The sequence below is a fragment of the Sminthopsis crassicaudata genome, chromosome 2, assembly GCF_048593235.1.
Source record: "Sminthopsis crassicaudata isolate SCR6 chromosome 2, ASM4859323v1, whole genome shotgun sequence".
Taxonomy (NCBI): domain Eukaryota; kingdom Metazoa; phylum Chordata; class Mammalia; order Dasyuromorphia; family Dasyuridae; genus Sminthopsis; species Sminthopsis crassicaudata.
Window position 1 is genome coordinate 158,865,404 of NC_133618.1, and position 19,311 is coordinate 158,884,714.

Below are 19,311 nucleotides of genomic sequence, written 5' to 3' on the forward strand. Positions count from 1 at the left end.
TCATTTCCTACTCTAATTCCTTGAATCTCTTTCTTGGCTCTTATTGCCGAGGCTAGCGTTTCTAGTACTATATTGAATAGTAATGGTGATAGTGGGCAACCTTGTTTCACTCCTGATCTTACTGGGAAAGGTTGCAGTTTATCCCCATTCATAACCATTCCCTTTTAATGTTAGGATAAAGGTCTTATATCTTAGACTCTGTAATCCCAATGAATCAGAGGGCCTCCCCCTCCCCTTCAGAACCGGACTGATAGTCCCCAGTTCCTGCTCTGGGCGCTCTGACTCCACCCTGCCTCCCTCTGCCCCTGTGTCTGAGCCACATGTATATGTCACTGAGAACTCACACTGGAGCGGGATTCTTGGAGACCATAGTCTCCTTCAGCCATGGATCCCTCTGGTCCCAATAACTCTCCCTTTCAAATAAAACATTAAACTCTCTCATCTCTATCTTGCCTCAGTTTCTCCGGCATTACACTTTAACTACTAGTTTCAATAGCTGTTGACATTTTTTTTAACTCAGCCCTTCTTTTAAGTCTGACTTCTACCACCAGAGGGCGTGGGTCTGAAAGACCTGTCTTCTCCATGGAAACACGTACACTGAAAACCCAGGGGGGGAGGGAGGCAGTACTTATGCGCCTCAAATCTAGTTTTTATGTATTCATAAAATGGATTCAATAAAGGTGCTTTCCATACCAGTGGATCTAAAAGCCAGGGAGGGCGACAGACAAATGAAATACGAATAATTCCACTCCACCAATTAGAAATTAGTCATACTTTCAATTTCTTTTCCCAGGATTTTTACTATAGATCAGTCAACCACCATCATTTATTCCGTGCTTACTGAGAGGTAGGAAGAGCGCTGAGTGGCAGTTAAGCACTGGCTCCGGAGCCAGGAAGTTTTGTCTAGTCTCAGTCTTGGACAAATCACTTAATCTGGCCAGTCACTTAACCTACTTTGCCTCAGTTTCCTCAACTATAAAATAGGGATTACAGCATCCCATTTGCATAATTGTAGGATCAAATGGCATAATATCTGTAAAGCGCTTTGCATTGGTCCTGGCACACAGAAGGCGCTAGAAAAATGTTTATTCCCTTTCCTTTCTTTTCCTTACTCTCCCCATTTCCAGGTCAAAATAGAGGCCGAAGTAAGAGATTGAGACTACTAGGCCCACAATGCACCACGGCTCAGACGCCAATCGCGAGAGGGCGTGAGGTGGCTTTGCCTTCGGGGACTGGTAGTCTAAGCTTTTCTCCCCTCCCCCGGAGGCGGAGGATCTCTATTTCAGGTTTCAGAGCAATTCACGTTTTAGGTTAATTACTTTCAAGTTTCTCCCTAACTCCCAAATCTCTTGGCCCTAAACCAGGGAGAACACACCCGAGTTAGAATATGTGCAAACACTCGGCTTCCCAGAGAAAAATCCCTGATTAACTTGACTTACCTCAGCTACAGCTCTCTGTGTTCTAACTCCGCTAGGGCCGCCGAACGCCGGTTGCTACAGAAACGGCGTCCTTTCCGTCACGTGGTGGCTAAAGGTAAAAGGTCACGTCTAGATGACGACAGTTCCGCTTTCTGGTTCCGGCTTGGAGTTGTCTGGTCGGAATAGTCGGGGCAGTTTCGGGAGCTTAAAGAGCACAACGTAAGGATTGGAGCCGGTTTTGAAGGGTTCGCGGGCACATCCACGCCAACATGGCAGCCTCCACTGCGGCCGGAAAGCAGCGGATCCCCAAAGTGGCTAAGGTAGGGCGACACTGTCCCGGGGCTTGTCTGCAGGTGAGGGGGAGGGGACCAGGAAAGGCTGTTGTTGATGTCTTGCAGTCCCTGTCCCTGGTGGTGTGGTACTGATCTTCCCGGGAAGGGAGTGGGAAGAACGTATCTGGGAATGGGGACTCTCTGGAAGTGTGGATTACAGAGACAGCGGCCCCCAGCGCAGCGCGCCTTTATTAGTGTCCGGCTTCAGGAAGAACCTTGGTCCGCGGCTTTCCTACGTGTCAAGTCACTTTAGAGTAATTCTTCGTGCGTTGAGAGTCAAGATCGTTTTATTATTATTATTAAATGTTTCTCTTTGCTTGTAACCACGAAGAATGTGTAATTACTAATCATCTAATAATAGAACCGTAGCCCAGTACTTGCAACCCCACGCTATGAGCCCACCCTGCAGATACCAAAGAACTGACTTCTTGGGATTTTCTGATTTTGCATGTGTGCAAACCCTAGTGAGTCAGATCTTTGGTACAGCGACGCCACTTTTATCTAGTGATGTTCTTCTGTGCATGGGGAGAAGCATGTAAACATTAGCAAATATGGGATGGCCTTTAGACTCTAGTCTTATATTTCCACAGTGCCACTTCTTTAAAGTCACCAACGCAGATATTTAAAGCAGCCTTTAGGTCTAAACACTACAAAAAATGATTCACACGCTTTTCCCCGTGTTTCTCTTGCAAAGGGTGAAACCACACAAAACAGTTGTTCTGTTATCTTAACAAGAAAGCTGCTGATTTCCAGGGATTTTACTCTTCTCCCTCAAGCTCAGGATACAGATACCATCTTGGATGTTAAAATTATGAGTCATAAATTCATATTAAATTAGAAATTTTATCTTTCAAATGTATTTACTTCCAACTTATAGTTTGCAAACTGTTTTCATATCATGTTATCTCATCCTCACAATGCAGGTAGTATGGACATTGTCATCATCACTTTACAGCTAAAGGAAATAGAGATCCTGCTAAAGACAGCAAGTGGCAAAGAAGTGTTTCAATGCACATCTTTGGTTCCTGTTTTAAATATGGCTTTATACATAAGTATATGTTTTAGACCATTTAATTCATTTATAACTCTAAGAGTAATGAGTCCTATCAGTAAAGGTTTTTATAAATTTGATTAAAATGTGATGTATAGTTTTAAAGACATACTATCACATGAAAATTACATTCAAAGTATTGCCTCCAGGATCAAGTTTTATTTTTATCCTAAGCCACAGGTATATACTACTACTCATTTTATTGCTCATTTGCCTTAAGATAAAATTAAGAATTATATATAATATCATAAAGAAGTGAAAACAATCTCCCAAATAGGGTATCTTGTAATATAGTCCAAAAATGTATGTATACATAAATACTCATAACATTTATATAAATGATTATTTGAAATTTTTTGTAGAGTGAATTTATTTGAAATTATTTGTATAGTTAAAAATGCATAAACCAAAGAGAGATCTATTTCATTTTTAAGGTGAAAAACAAAGCCCCTGCTGAAATACAAATCACAGCTGAACAGCTTTTAAGGGAAGCTAAAGAAAGAGAGCTTGAGCTTCTTCCACCACCTCCTCAACAGAAGATCACAGATGAAGAAGAATTAAATGATTATAAACTAAGGAAAAGAAAGGTAAATAAAAATACTTCAGCTCTTCCAGGGGAATGCTATAAAGATTGTTGACTGAGAGTTTGATAAGTTTCTTTGCATTGTGATTAGAGAGACTAAAATGAATATTGTTAATAGCCAACATATGAGATTTACACCTACGTTCCTTATTAAATTCTTGTGAAATAGTACAAAACAAAGGAGAAGGGCACAGACATTTATTAAGATCGGAATATGTACAGTCTTTGTACTAAGCATTTTACAAATATTGTCTCATTTGATCTTCGTACCAAGCCTGGGAGAGAGATCCTCTTACTCTTTCCATTTTTCAGTTGTAGAAACTTAGAGATTAAGTGATTTACTCAGGTTCACAAAACTAGTAACTATCTGAGGATAAATTTGAACTTGGATCTTCCATGTAATGTCTGTGAATTAAATTTAAATGAATTATTTTTGTTAGTCTAAAAATTGAGCCAAAGTATTTCCCTTTAAATTGGTTTTATTTGGGTTGACTCTTTTCTCTTTCCTCCAGACTTTTGAGGACAATATAAGGAAGAATAGAACTGTGATTAGCAACTGGATAAAATATGCACAATGGGAAGAGAGTCTAAAGGAAATTCAGAGGTAAATCTAACATATATAAAAACACCATTTCACATGTGGTAATGAAAAATTTTGATTGTACAAGTACAGTATTATTATACATCTGCTTTAGTCAGGTAAACATTTCAATTGTTATATGTTATTTCAGATAGTTACCTAAAATGTGATTGTTAAGTTTTATATACTTTTCCCCTAAAAAAATGTTACCTTGCAGAGCCCGTTCCATATACGAGCGTGCCTTGGATGTCGACTATCGAAATATCACTCTATGGCTAAAATATGCAGAAATGGAAATGAAAAATCGCCAAGTAAATCATGCCCGAAATATCTGGGATCGAGCCATCACTACTCTTCCTCGGGTCAACCAGTTCTGGTAAGGTTATGACAGTATGATTTGTATGTAGCTTACAAGATTAACAAACTTATTTCACTTTTATATGAAAGAACTTATTGAAAAACAGATTTTTAACAACCTACATTTCAAATGTTTGATCTTTTCTGGAAGAGGATGTTTTTTTGTTTATTATTTAATAGAGATAGTATTGTTTTATTTAATCTTTTGGACAATAAGCCTTAGGTCCCCCTCTCATTACAAACATGAATAAACAAATAAATGAATAAATGCTCTCCAAGGTTTATTTTTTCCTAAATAATTTTGACTCCAGGGATTATCTTGGGATGATTTTGTTATAGGTATAAATATACTTATATGGAGGAGATGTTGGGAAATATTGCTGGAGGCCGGCAGGTTTTTGAACGCTGGATGGAATGGCAGCCTGAGGAGCAAGCCTGGCATTCCTATATCAACTTCGAATTGAGATATAAAGAGGTGGATCGAGCACGTAGCATTTATGAAAGATATATCCTTTGAAAAATTTTTGTCCTTTAAAAAGTTATTACTTATGCCACATATTCCTTACATAGTCACCTTCTAGTTGGTAGCATTTATTTTCTGGATAAGCAGTTTAAGAATATAGATTTTATGTACTTTGTAGCCTATCTGCTTTAAACAGATGTTGCTCTTTTAAGCCAAAGAAAAACATTTCTGAGTAATTGTTGGTGATATTTTCAAGGTATTCATTTTATTTCTGTTTGTTCTTTTTTATAACATGATTAATTGTTTAATCATTTTTCTTAAGGTAACTCTTTAAAGTAGGTAGTATAACATGTTTAACATGTATGAAACTGCCTGCCATCTAGGGGAGAGGGTGGAGGGGGAGGGAGGGGAAAAGTTGGTACAGAAGTGAGTGAAAGGGACAATGTTGAAAAATTACCCATGCATATGTTCTGTCAACAAAAAGCTATAATAAAAAACCAAAACAAACAAATAAAAAAATCAGAGAAGGATTGATATCCTCAACCATACAAAAAAAAAAAAAAAAAAAGCAAAAAAAATTCAGGTAGTACTATAGTAGTATCACGATCTTTATGTCCTCTTAACAAATAAGGAAACAAGCTTATAAAAAGAGTGACTTGCCCTAGGTGTTCTAGTTATTAAGTGGCAGAGCTAGGATTTGTAATATTCAGCTTGAAGATCAGTGCTTTTGATCATATGTCATCAGCTATGCTGCTTTAAACAGAAGAGCTAGTCTCTTTTCACGTGTTTTTCTTTGATTCATATTTGTTGTAATTAGAATGAGTCCATTCTGTCAATCATTCTTGATCATTATCTTTGGTTACATTTAAGTTTAATGATAAATCTGTGGTAGGTTTTTCCCCATAAAGCAGGAATTCCTTTTTAAAAAGTTTTTTTAATTTAATACTTTTCCCATAAAAGTCATGTTGTAAAAGAAAACCTAGAACCCCACAGACCCCTTCCCAAAAAACCCTCTAAAGTAGGGTAAAAAAATTCATCAATCTGTATTCAGACAAAATCAGTTATTTCTCTGGATATGGATAGCAGTTTTCATCATAAATCTTTTAGTAAGTCCTTCAGAGTAGTTTTGGATCATTATATTGCTGAGAATAGAAAGTCATTCATAGCTGATTATCACACAGCATTTATAATAGATTTCACTTTGAGCTTATGGAGGACTTTCTAGGGTTTTTTTGAGAGCATCCTTCTCATTTCTTATACAGTAATAATATCCGTCATAATTACATACCATAATTTATTCAGCTATTCTCCAATTGATAGACATCTCTCAAATTACAATTCTTTTCCATGAGAAAACAGTTCCTATAAATTTTTTTTGTGCATATAAGTCTTTGTCCTTTTTTAAAAATTCTCTTTTGGGATTCATGTCTAGTACAAGTATTGTTAGATCAAAGGACTTTAATGAGTTTATAGCCCTTTAGGCATAGTTTATATCTTTTGATCATTTATCAATTGGGAAATTTGACTTAGGTCCATATACATTTTTTTCGCCCTGAGTCAATCTGGGTTAAGTGACTTGCCCAGAGTCACACAGCTAGAAGTGTTAAGAGTCTGAGGCCAGATTTGAACTCAGGTCCTCCTGACTTCAGGGCTGGTGCTCCATCCACTGTGCCACCTACCTGCCCTAGTTCCATATACGTTAGAGAAATGAGAAATAAGTCTCACCATTAGAGAGACTTAAACCAGAAATTTTTAACCTATAGTCCATAAAATTTAAAAAATTGAAAATTGTAGTTTAATATAAAAGGTCTGGAATACTTTGTCTTTACTCAGGGCATTAAAAAAACATTTTTGAGGGAGTCCATCCATAGGTTTTTTCAATCTGCAAATGCAAGGAAAGGAGTGGGGCAATCCTTGCAAAAAAAAAAAAAAAAAAAATTAAAAACATTAAGAAACCACGTTCCAAGATTTAATTGGGCATTTATAACTTTTAGTTATTTCCTTTGGGCTCTTCTAACCATTAGACTTGCAAAAATTTTGATCAATGTACTAGCTAGTATTTCCTTAATTCTTCTGGACTTGTCCTTGTGCACCCTGATGTTAAGAATTGGATCAAGTATGCTCGCTTTGAAGAAAAACATGGCTACTTTGCTCATGCAAGGAAAGTATATGAAAGAGCTGTGGAATTCTTTGGAGATGAGCATATGGATGAACATCTCTATGTAGCCTTTGCAAAGTTTGAAGAAAATCAGAAAGAAGTAAGTATATTTTCAATTTCTGTATATTATGCAGAAAGACTTTTATAAGATTACTATGCATACTAAATAGATGTCCATTTTGTATTTATCTTTTTTAGAAATTATTTAATCACACATAAAGTCAGGATCTCTCCACTACAGACAGGGGAGTAGTTTAGACAGTTAAGAGATAGATAGAAGAAATTAGAAGGGGAAATGATTATTGAGGTCTGGGTTATAAAGGAAAGGCTTGAGCTGGGCCTTTGAAGCAAAGAAATAGAGACACTCAGATTAAACAAAGGCACCAAGGTAAAACTACACACTGAAGTGCTTAGACCTAAATTGGAGGATTCATGAAGGGCAATAATAGAATATAAATCTTGAAAAAGTAGATTGGTGACGGTAAAAGGCTTGAATGCTAGGTTAAGAAGTTTGTACATCAGTCAATAAAAATTTGGGGTATATTCAAGGTTTTGTGTAAGCTCCCACCAAGGGGTTACTGATTGCCAGGGCCCTACATACCAATCTTCCCCAGGTAGACATGGGGAAGTAGTTGCACTACAGATTGGGGACTGATTTAGACAGAAGAAATTAGAGGGGGAAATGATCACTGAGGTCTGGGTTATAAAGGAAAGGGCTTGAACTGGGCGTTTGAATCGAAGAAATGGAGACACTCAGATTAAACAAAGGAACCAAAGTAAGATTGCACACTGAAGTGCTTAGACCTAGATTGGAGGATTCATGAAGGGCAACAATAGAATATAAGTCTTGAAAAAGTAGATTGGTAGGGGCAGCTAGGTGGTGCAATGGATAGAGTACTAGCTGTGAAGTCAGGAGGACCTGAATTCAAATTTGACCTCAGACACTTAACACTTCCTAGCCTTGTGACCCTGGGCAAGGCACTTACCCCTAATTCCCTGGGGGTGGTAGAGAGTAAGTTGATGAAAGTAAAAGGCTTGAATGCTATGTTAAGAAGTTTATGCATCAGTCAGTAAAAAATTGGGATGTATTCAAGATTTTTATGATATTGCAGAAATGATTTAATCTAGCAGCAAACTCTCACTGAAATCTTCACTCTGATGGCTGGTGGCAATGTGATGGTTGTGTCAAAGATTGTGCTATTAAAAGCATGAATTCTTACAGATGCTACTAAGTTGGAAGGGCTTCAGATTTGAGCATCTTAATCTTGTATGCCTGACTTCTAAGAATCAGTCAAGCTAAATTTAGTGACTTATCATTAGAAACCTGACTTCCACCATCAGTTGGCGATTTTTTTCTTGGCCGTAACAACTCATGAAAAATGTCTAGGTTTTTGGAGGCAGTAGGTGGATCTGTGTATATGTCATTGATGAAAGAAAGCATTCCAACAGAATTATTGAAGAAAAGAATCTTGATCAATAAATAATTTTGATCATGTTCGATCCTCAGCATTAAAATAGTATTTAAAACTTATATGTTATGTAGATTTTTAAAGTTCTTTTAAATGAGATAAATAATTATTAAAATATATTAGCATTTGTATTGAAGCTTTTGTTTTTTATAGTTTGAAAGGGTACGAGTGATCTATAAATATGCTCTGGACAGGATTTCAAAGCAGGAAGCCCAAGAACTCTTTAAAAATTACACAATCTTTGAAAAGAAATTTGGGGATAGACGAGGTATTGAAGACATCATTGTGAGCAAACGGAGATTTCAGTATGAAGAGGAGGTGAAGGTGAGTGTACCTGTAGTAATGTCTTCCTTGTTCTTTTCCCAGGCAGCAGAATACTATTGAAGGAAGTCATGAAATTATTGGGATTGGGTTGATGTCTATCTTCAACTGAATGGGTTCTTGCCTCTCAACAACAATGTGTTTACTTGTTTCATATTGATTTTCTTTGATATTCACCTTAGCAACTATTCAAAATTTCTGTTCACAATCCTTTAATTCTACCTCATCTAATCAAAAGTTTTAAGTCCTTTGGAAGAGAACTCTCAGAAATTTCCTCATCAAAACTTCAAAACCTCCTGTTCCACCTCAAACCTCTACCATTGGAAGATTTTGTCAAAATATAATAGATTTTGCCAAAGCAAAGACTGATGTCCTCTCTCTACCTCTCTGAGGAACATACCAAATAAATTAGTTTCTTTAACCAGTTTAACAGTCACAGAGAACAAGTGGTTCTTTCCTTTCAATAGAGACTTTTAATAGTATGATATTGTTATGGAACCAGTCTCTGTATCCATTGTTTTTCTTTAAATCTTGGAAGGGAAAATTCAATTCTGGAATGTGAGCAGATGACGTTTTACAAATAAGTGATGTAAAAGCAAAATAGCACTAGTAAAACTTGGTAAAGAAATTTAGAAAGTCAAAATTGGCAGTATCTGAAAAAGACCTGAGTATTTTTGTGCATTACAAACTCAGTGTAAGTTAAGTATTATGTAGTAGGTAGAAACAAAAAAAGCTAACAGGATCTTGGGCCATGTTTAGAGAAGCATCATTTTTAGGAATAAAAAGGTGTTTATAATAGAAACCCTGATTTTTGTCCCCAGATCATATCTAGACTTTTGTGTTAGCTTTTGGGCACCCCAGTTTAAAAAGGATATGTAAAAGTTGAATACTCTATAGAGGATGGCAACCAGGATAGAGAAGAACCTTGAATACATGCTATGGGAGGATTGGTTGAAGGATCAGAGAAGAGAAAACTCAAAGTGGCCATGTGGCCTAGTCAGGTCATTGAAGGACTTTCATACCGCTTTCTGGGTATTATGCTTGATATATTTTCTCCCATATGGTAGGAACAAGAACAAAGAACAAAATTGATGCTCAGTATCACGAAAAAATATCAATTATAGTTCATCAAACTAAGTTGAATGGGGAAATGTTCTTTTCCCCTCACTGGAGGACTTTAGACAGAGATTAGATGACCACTTGTCACATATGTTTTAATGGAAATTCTTTTTTCGGTATGGGTTGGACTTAAAAGAGTTCCTAAAGTCTTTTCCTTCCAGATCTGAAATTCGGTGAATTTCCTCATACTGTATTACTTCTTATTTAAAATAACAAAGGGAAAAAAAACATGTAAACCTTGACTTTGGCCTTGGCTTTGCCATTCATGAACTCTGTGGTATTAGGTGCCTGCTTTAACCTTTATTTATTAAATCTCTTAGGAGTTTTTGAAGAAAAAAGTCAGAAGTATTCTGAAAGCCTTGGAAATAGTGACTATGTAAATTCTGACTCTTAAGATCATGTTGCCTAGATACTCTTGAAAATCCCTCACCACTCCCTCTCTTCCTAATGAGGTAGAGTGTACTTTATGGTAGATTGTGAAATTGATTTTCTTTTTAGGCCAATCCACACAATTATGACGCCTGGTTTGATTATTTGCGATTGGTGGAAAGTGATGCAGAACCAGACACTGTGCGGGAGGTATATGAAAGAGCCATTGCCAACGTGCCCCCTATCCAAGAGAAGAGGCACTGGAAGCGCTATATCTACCTCTGGATCAACTATGCACTTTATGAAGAGTTGGAGGCAAAGGTAAAAGGAACAGGAAGAATTGCATAGAAGGAATGCATGACCTCTGATCTCCCCAGGGTTCAGCTTGGCTGAACCTCCTTCAAACTGGAGACTAAATCTCTAGTTGCCAGGAAGACCATACTATATATAAGATATAGTGACCTTCAAGTTTGTGATTAATTTCATATTTATCATATAGTATTTCAAAAACTTCTGTTTGCAGAACACACAAAAGTTCTTTTCTCTTGAGCTACTGTAGAGTGAAACCACTTGATTTATTCATCTCAAGATGAATAAATGTAAGATGAATAAATCAACCTAAGTAAGACTTTGTTTAATTATATATAGTTCTCTTGAACTTTGTTGTAAATTTCTATTTCAAATATATCTCAGGTGATATGTAAGAAAAGTAATTTGTTTAATTTATCTGGGCTAGGGGTGGAGGAGAGAGAAGATGGAAGTGGGAGTTTGTATTCTGATGATCTGAGCAAAAAATTATGTGTGTATGCACACGTGTACATATGTATATACTTAAATACATTTTATTGTTGATCATAGAATACTGAAGAGTTTTATTTCTGCTGATAAGGAAAAAAAGCTCTTCAGAAAAAACTCAGGTAGTTTATTTTATTTTTTATCATAAATGAAGTCAGTGTTTGAAAACATAGACATCTGAAAATAGTTTAGGTTTGTAATTAGAATTACTAAAATCTGCTGCAAAAAAGATGACTAACATTTTTTCTGAAACTTTCTATTGTTTGTTTATAGGATCCAGAGAGGACCAGACAGGTATATCAAGCTTGTTTGAAATTGATTCCTCACAAAAAGGTATGATTCTTCCTCCTCTGAGCTTGAGTACCTTTCAGGGTTCTGTTTTAATACTCTAGTCATTTTTTCCTTGACAATCTTATTCATTCCTGTGGCTTCAATTAGCTGGTGAGTCACATATCTGCATAGTTCCCCTCTAACCAATACCTATATCTTATCACGTCCTTCTCAGAAACTACAGTGGCTTCTCATTGCCACTGTATTAAAGTACACTTGATATTAAAGGAATTTTGTATTCTGGCTTTAAGCAACTTTTCTAGCCTGGTTTCATACTACTTCTTGTCAATTTATGTTCAAGCTAAACTTTATATTGCTATACCCAGTTACTGAGCTTTTCTCTCTTGCCCATTTTCACTTACTTATACATATCATGTTGCTTCACATCTTTATCTTTTGAATTCCTTCCTTATTTGTTATATCCAGCAACACTGCTTTATTATTAGTCTTCACGTGTTTCTCTCTACTCATTACTCCTCCTTGACTTTCTTCAATACTCAGCTCAAATCCCACCTTCAGGAGGCCTTTCCTGGTCTACTCCACTGCTAATGCCTTTCCCTGTCTATTTTATATTTCTTGCATGTTCATAGTTGTTTCCATGTTGAGTGTCCCTTTAGACTAGCAATCCTTGACAGCAAGGATTTATGTGTTTGCCTTCTTTGTATCCCCAGTGCTGCTTGGCACTTAGTAGGTGAATTAATAAATGCTTGGGGACAGACTGATTGAAGAGAGGTTTAGTATGAATCAGTAGAGGGAATACTCCCCCCTACTGATGAGATTATAGCATTTTGGAATATTAAAGTAGCACATATTACTATTGTATGATAGTGCAATTGATTGTAACCAAAGTACCTCACCATCTTTAGCTCCAAGAGATTTATTTCAGAGAAACAAGAATTTTTTATTTTTAAAATTATGTACTTCTTTCATAAATAATTTTTAATTTACAGTCTTCTAACCTAGAGGTTTTTTGTGCTTTTGTTTTTCAGTTCACTTTTGCCAAAATATGGCTACTGTATGCCCAATTTGAAATAAGACAAAAAAATCTACCATTTGCTAGAAGAGCTTTGGTAAGTTAGAAGAAGATTGGTGCATGACAAATCTTTCATGTTTCACAATCAGACTTAATATCATAGTGACCACAAATAATCCAGAAAACCCAGAAAGCAAAGTTTTATCTTCAGTAGTTCAATAAAATCAATGCTATTGCCTGTCCCCCTGTTCATTAATACAAATGAACCTTCTATTTCAACTGAAAAAAAAAATGCTAATTTATACTCATACTGCAGTTATCAAAAACCAATTATTCCTTGGTATATGCTTCATTCTCTGAATGTAGTTTATGGATATGTGAGTATATCTTCCCTACCAGTAGGTAGCTCTTTTTCTAATAGGTTGGCTTCTCTAATGAAGTATTTGAAAGCTACTTTTATAGTTTCCTAATTTTAAATTTAAGAAGAAATGGTTTATTTCTTGCATTTCATTACCATTTAACTACAGTAAATTTTATACCCCAGCTATCAATGAGCAAACTCCAGATTGCTAGTCAAAGCAACAACACATTAGAGTTTGGAATTAGAAGAACCAGTTGTGGTTCAGGCTTTCTATGAGTTTAAATAATATTGTACCTCAGCTTCTTACCTAATTCTAATGATCCTATGAAAATTGCTTCTCTCTTTGGCCCTCTTTGCAAGGCAAATTGAGTGTAAATGTAGTTAAGGTCAGTTAAGATATATTTTGAATTCATTATATTATGCATTAGGAGCCAAGTGGCACAGTGGAGAGAGCATCAAATTTGGACTCGAGTTCAAATGTAGCTTCACTCACTTGGACTGTGTGACCTGGGCAAGTCACTTAACCCTGACTGTCTCACCAAAAAATAAATAATAAAAACTATATTATAACCATACACTTAAACAGAAGATATTTGGAATGAATCATTTATGAACAACTCCTTATTCAATTTTAGCCTCTTATTTCTGAAATTTAAAATTTGCAGCATGAAAGCAAAACTACCTGTTTGCTAGGAAAGAATTTAGGAATCATCATAATTTAATCAGAATAAATCAGGATTTATATCCAAATGAATGACTTTTCCTTGGGTACTTGTTAAACCTGCAATCAGAAGCTGGCCTGATAAGTTTTTTGTTCCTTGGGACAAGAAAGTATTTTGTGTCCTACTGATAACACTCGTTTCATCCAGAATAGTCCCTAAGACATACAGACCATTGTTGTGTAGTAGCAAGAGACTTTTAAGTAGTCATTCTACTTTATTTTATTTTCTAGGGAACCTCTATTGGCAAGTGTCCCAAAAACAAATTGTTTAAAGTCTACATTGAATTGGAATTGCAACTTCGAGAATTTGACCGGTGCCGAAAGCTTTATGAAAAGTTCCTGGAATTTGCGCCAGAAAATTGTACATCATGGATCAAATTTGCTGAGTTAGAGACAATTCTTGGAGATATTGAGAGAGCCCGCGCAATATATGAGTTGGCTATTAGCCAGCCACGTTTAGACATGCCAGAGGTGAAGAACTTAAATGATATCTTGGGCATTTTCTTAGCATTACTTAGTACTAAAAATATTATTGATATTTAGATATGTGTGTGGGGACAAAATTGAAATCTAATTGGATAACTCCAATTTTTTAACCAGAATTCTGCTATTCTTGGAGATTCACATAACAAATGATAAAAAAGTTTCAAAAGTATTTACCCTTGGGGCAGCTAGGTGGTGTAGTGAATAGAGCACCAGCCCTGAAGTCAGGAGGACCTGAGTTCAAATGTGGCCTTAGACACTCAAAACGTCCTAGCTGTGTTGCCTTGGGCAAGTCACTTAACCCCAATTGCCTCAGCAAAAAATTAAAAGTATTTATCCTCGTTTCTTGAAGGAGAGGTTTTGCTTCCTCATATCAAAAGGAGGAAAAGGCATAGATTTCCTTAGCTTGTCCCAGAATTTCTTTGTTCTGGTGAGCTAAATCATTTGAATTGAGAGAGATGCAAAAATGAATATTCATATTTGTCAGTTTTACTCTATCGAGCTTGTGTGGGGGAGGTTTAATAAACGTGTATAGGTGTCTAACTGTTCAATTAGTTAATAATCATACAATATATGGAAAGAGGTTTCAATGACATTTTAGTTGCGTTTTTTTGGGGGGAGGTTTCAATTTAAACACAGATATTTAATTACTTTATTTAGGTGCTCTGGAAATCATACATTGATTTTGAAATTGAACAAGAAGAATCTGAAAAAACAAGAAGTCTTTACAGAAGACTGTTGCAACGAACACAGCATGTTAAGGCATGTGCTTGTTTTTTATAATCCCTTCATCTTTTTGCTTTCCAATAGTCTTTTGAGTTAGAAAAATATTTTTTTATTAATTTTATAATTATAAATTTTTTGACAGTATATATGCATGAGTAATTATTTTTTTTTTTTATAACATTATCCCTTGTATTCATTTTTCTAAATTTTCCCCTCCCTACCTCTACTCCCTCTCCTAGGTGACAGGCAATCCCATACATTTTACATGTGTTACAGTATAACCTAGATACAATATATGTGTGTAAATCTAATTTTCTTGTTGCACGTTAAGTATTGGATTCCGAAGGTATAAGTAACCTGGGTAGATAGACAGTAGTGCTAACAGTTTACATTCAATTCCCAGTGTTCCTTCTCTGGGTGTAGTTGTTTCTGTCCATCATTGATCAACTGGAAGTGAGTTGGATCTTCTTTACGTTGAAGTAGAAAAATATTTTAATCTTGCAGTTGAAAGTTTTGTTATTTTTGGATAGAGCACCAGCCTTGAATTCAGGAGGACCTGAGTTCAAATCTACTCTCAGAGACTTAACACTTCCTACCTGTGTGACCCTGGGCAAGTCACTTAACCCTAGCCTCAAGCAAAAAAAAAAAAAGAAAACAAAGTTTTGTTATTTGCATAAAGAACCAAAATGCTTTTAAGGACATCAGGTATAGCTCAAGTGCCTTTGAAATTTTAACTTTATCAAGTAGGTTGTTGAGACCTATGAAAAATAACATTGAGCTAAAAGAAAATTAGAAAGTCATTGCAGGTTTATTAAGGTTGGAGGATAGAAAAATGTTTCCAGGGAAATAGTGAATCAGTTCATTTGAGTTTGTTTCTTGTTCTGCTGCTTCTCTTCATCTATAATTTTTGTTTTCATTGGGTTGGTACTTTAACCTGTTGGGGAGTTGTATTTTTATGTTGTAACAAATAGGCATTGTGAAGCAAAACCAGTTCCCACATTGACCATCTAAAAATGTATGTTTCTTGTATAGAGTCTTATCACTTCTGTCAAGAAATAGGTAGCAACAACATTATAAAGACAGACAACTTTGAAAAGACTTTAAAAAGGCTAATGAATTTATAAATTGTTGGGTATTTCCAGGTAGAGCTAATTGAAAATTAAATAGGAGGAAGGCCATTGTTAACACTTGTTTTATATGGAATTTTGTCTTAAGTGATTGCATTTATCTACTTAATTTGATTCTATTATGGTGTTTTTCTAGGTATGGATCAGTTTTGCCCAGTTTGAACTCTCTGCAGGAAATGAAGAAAGTTTAACTAAATGCAGACAAATATATGAAGAAGCCAACAAAACTATGAGAAACTGTGAAGAGAAAGAAGAAAGACTCATGTTACTAGAATCCTGGAGAAATTTTGAAGATGAATTTGGTTCAGAATCTCATAAAGAGAGAGTGGACAAACTCATGCCAGAGAAAGTTAAGAAGAGAAGAAAAGTACAGGCAGAAGATGGGGTAAGAATTAGAAATCTAGGATTGTTACCAATTTGATATAAAAATAAATTGATATGCATATATCTTTGGATTTCCCTCTTAATGTTTAAAGGCTTAAGTTTAGGCAACATGAACTTAAATTTGATTTGCATTCAATAGGCACTTAATAAATGCTTATTGAACTGGATATGTAGATTGTGATTTAGGAATTTTGATAAATATAGGTAAATTCTCACATCCTTATAATTTTTTTTCCCCACTTATAAACCACATTATCTCTCCCAAATTTTAGGCTGTTAACTCTAGTAAAGTCATTTTTCCTTTACCAAAAAATGAGTTAGAATGGGACCATGCATTGCGAAAGTGTCCCACTTAAACTGGCTGAAAGTTAAATGTTTAAGATATATCTATTCCATCTTCTTTATTTTCTCTCTTCATAGTCTGATGCTGGCTGGGAAGAGTACTATGACTATATCTTTCCAGAAGATGCCGCAAACCAGCCCAATCTCAAACTACTGGCAATGGCCAAACTTTGGAAGAAACAGCAGCAAGAAAAGGATTCTGCAGAGCAAGACCCAGACAAAGACATGGATGAGAGTGAATCTTGACTTTTTCTATATTGTTCCATTTTTGTTATTTTTATAAATTTCTACTGTACAATTATTGTGACTTAGGAGACTTTTGTGCATATTTTTTATCATTGTTAACCTTGTACCTTTGCAATGCTAAGCCTTTAAAATATTGCTAAGTTAGCATTGAGAAGATTGTAAATAAAGGACATAAAATTTTTTTTATAACACAGATTCATCTATTTTGATAATATTTAGTGATTTTCAAAATACAGAATTTTAAAAATATCTTAGATTGGTTTGATCATATAACTACAAGACAATTTTCAAATGTCATCTTGTCAAGTAATAACCATTCAGTTTACATTTTCTATACTTTTCCTGAGAAAGAACTAGTCTGTCATTTTTAACATATACAGTGTGGGCTATGTCTTAGATTTTATACATTTAGGATTCCTTATGAGAAATTGTTGGGTGTATTTGAGTTAATATAAATATTAAATACTTATAAACATTTGTAAAAAAAACTATCCAGCTTCCACTAAACTATCTTTGTAGGCAGTATAAGAGTGGATAGAGAGCTAGAATGGGAGTTAGGAAAGCCTCACTGCAAATTCTTACAAATTACATAATACTAGAGTAAATCAATTGACTTTCGATGGCCCTGTTTTTTAATCTATAAAATGGGAATGATACCAGCATCTATTTTTCAGAAAATATAGAGAGTACCCTGCATACCTAAAATCCTATGTAAGCTATTAAGAGTTAATTTAGAAAATTCCTTATGGAAAATACAGAGAAGTTTGAAAAGAGCCTAAATATACTGTCAGACAAAAAATTTAATAGTGGGCAGTGCTGAATTTAAAGAAATGAGCAGACGATGAAAATATTTTAAGTTCCTATAATGCCCTAAGTGTACATTTTATACACTGGATGTGAAAATTGAGAGAAAGTCTGAGGAATATTGTAGAGGGCAGGAACTCTAAAGAAGTATATTTGAAATAAGATATTAACTCAGTGGAATTGATGAGATGATTCTTTAGTTCATATATATACTTAGTATGATGATGTAGTGGTTCTCTAGTTCACACATATTCAGTATGCTGTAATGATGTAATTGTACCAATGTGTATAAGGGCTGAGGACTGGAAAAGAGACATTCTATCTTTGACCAGCCTGGTGGCTGTCCTGCCTTCATTATTTCTCCACTAAGACCAAGGACTTGGGCTGATCCTGAGCTTATCCAGAAAGCTAGCCCGAACATTACATAATATATTTCAATTAAGGGAGACTTGGGTTCTTTTCTCCCCCAGATTCACAATAGCTATTTGATCCTGGTCAAGTTATTTAACCAGTTTCCTCATCAGGAAAATGGGGGCAACACTGTTTACAAGGTTTTAGGAAAAAAATTGGTTTTTTTTGGCTGAGGCAATTGGGATTAAGTGACTTGCCCAGGGTTAGACAGCTAGAAAGTGTCTGAGATCAGATTTGAACTCAGATCTTTCTGACTTAAGGGCTGGTGCTCTATCCACTGCACCTAGCTGCCCCAAGGCTTTAGAAATCTTAAAAACAACATCATTAACTTTTGCCATCTTAAAGTAATACATATTAAAGAATGCTTAAATTAACATACTTTCATCTTCAGATCCTGAAAAGAAATATGTGTGAGTATATATATATATATATGTATGTATATCAGCTGTTGTAGAAATGTCAGCTATTTCTTTCAGCTTGTGCTACATACACCAGGGAAAGGATTTATTTCTAATTGTAATATACCATAGGGTTGTCCAGGCAAAAATACAAACATCAAACATTAGTAATTGAGAAAACGCTAATACCAAAATTCATGGATGGGATAGTATGTTACATAGTAAAGGGAGTTTCAAGGTTAATATGTAAAATATGTAAGTTCAGGACTCACCTATAACATATACCAGCTGTATTATCATAGACAAGTTACCCTTTGTCTTATCACTAATAATGACAGATTACTTTGGTGAAAGTTCATTACACACCAGGAATTCATAATAATGAGATAGGCATTCCTTCTTAAAACTGATATCTATGTCAAAGCTAAGAAATGTTTTATTTCTGTTTTCCCTGAAATGGTATCTTGCATAGTAGTAACATAATGCATAATTATTGATTTCAGATAGTTGTGGCATAAAACAATGTAATGGAATTAGAAAAATAATTTTTCCACTTACTAAGCTGTATGGCCTTGGAAAAATACTATAACTCCTTTGAGCCTCATCTAGAATAAGGAAAACATTTCCACTATTGCACAAATTTGTGGCACAATGGATAGAGTGCTGGACCTCAGGTGCAAGAAAAGTCATCTTCCAGTGCTCAGATCTAGATTTGGACACTTAAATAGTTGTGTTATCCTGAGCAACTCATTTAACCTCGTTTGCCTGTTTTCTCATTTAAACATGAGCTAGAGAAGAAAATGACAAGAAACTTCCAAATGAGGCTGATAAAAGTAAAAAGTGAACAACAAAAATAGAATTGTTCTATGAGATACTGAATGTAAAGCAGTTTGTTCAAAGTAAAATACAAATATTCGTGAAATTCAAAATGCTATGTGTCCATATAGAGGTATGGAAACTAACTTTCAAGTGCTGAATTTAGAAATATAA

At 35.3% G+C, this 19,311-nt stretch overlaps 2 protein-coding genes across 3 annotated transcripts in view; one reads left to right on the plus strand and one right to left on the minus strand.

Annotated features, from left to right (window-relative positions):
• Window positions 1–1,524, minus strand: part of CFAP61 (cilia and flagella associated protein 61) — a 329,189-nt gene extending 327,665 nt beyond the window's left edge. For both annotated transcript variants that reach the window (XM_074287748.1, XM_074287746.1), the window contains exon 1: window positions 1,440–1,524. The gene's annotated coding sequence lies outside the window, so the exon portion shown is untranslated. The remainder of the gene's footprint in view (window positions 1–1,439) is intronic.
• A 29-nt stretch (window positions 1,525–1,553) lies between these two features.
• CRNKL1 (crooked neck pre-mRNA splicing factor 1) lies at window positions 1,554–16,901 on the plus strand. Its single transcript, XM_074287751.1, has 14 exons — window positions 1,554–1,738; window positions 3,236–3,388; window positions 3,897–3,988; window positions 4,182–4,340; window positions 4,661–4,827; window positions 6,864–7,042; window positions 8,565–8,735; window positions 10,350–10,541; window positions 11,289–11,348; window positions 12,335–12,415; window positions 13,632–13,871; window positions 14,544–14,645; window positions 15,873–16,121; window positions 16,541–16,901. Exons 1-14 carry the CDS (start codon window positions 1,688–1,690, stop codon window positions 16,706–16,708), a joined length of 2,064 nt encoding a protein of 687 aa, XP_074143852.1. The 5' UTR covers window positions 1,554–1,687; the 3' UTR covers window positions 16,709–16,901.
• Window positions 16,902–19,311: the final 2,410 nt, after the last annotated feature.

Coding starts and splice junctions, on each gene's coding strand:
- CRNKL1 (XM_074287751.1), top strand. CDS start 1,688: ATGGCAGCCTCCACTGCGGCCGGAAAGCAGCGGATCCCCAAAGTGGCT. Junction 13,872..14,543: donor CACGTTTAGACATGCCAGAG/GTGAAGAACTTA, acceptor TACTTTATTTAG/GTGCTCTGGAAATCATACAT. Junction 16,122..16,540: donor AAGTACAGGCAGAAGATGGG/GTAAGAATTAGA, acceptor CTCTCTTCATAG/TCTGATGCTGGCTGGGAAGA.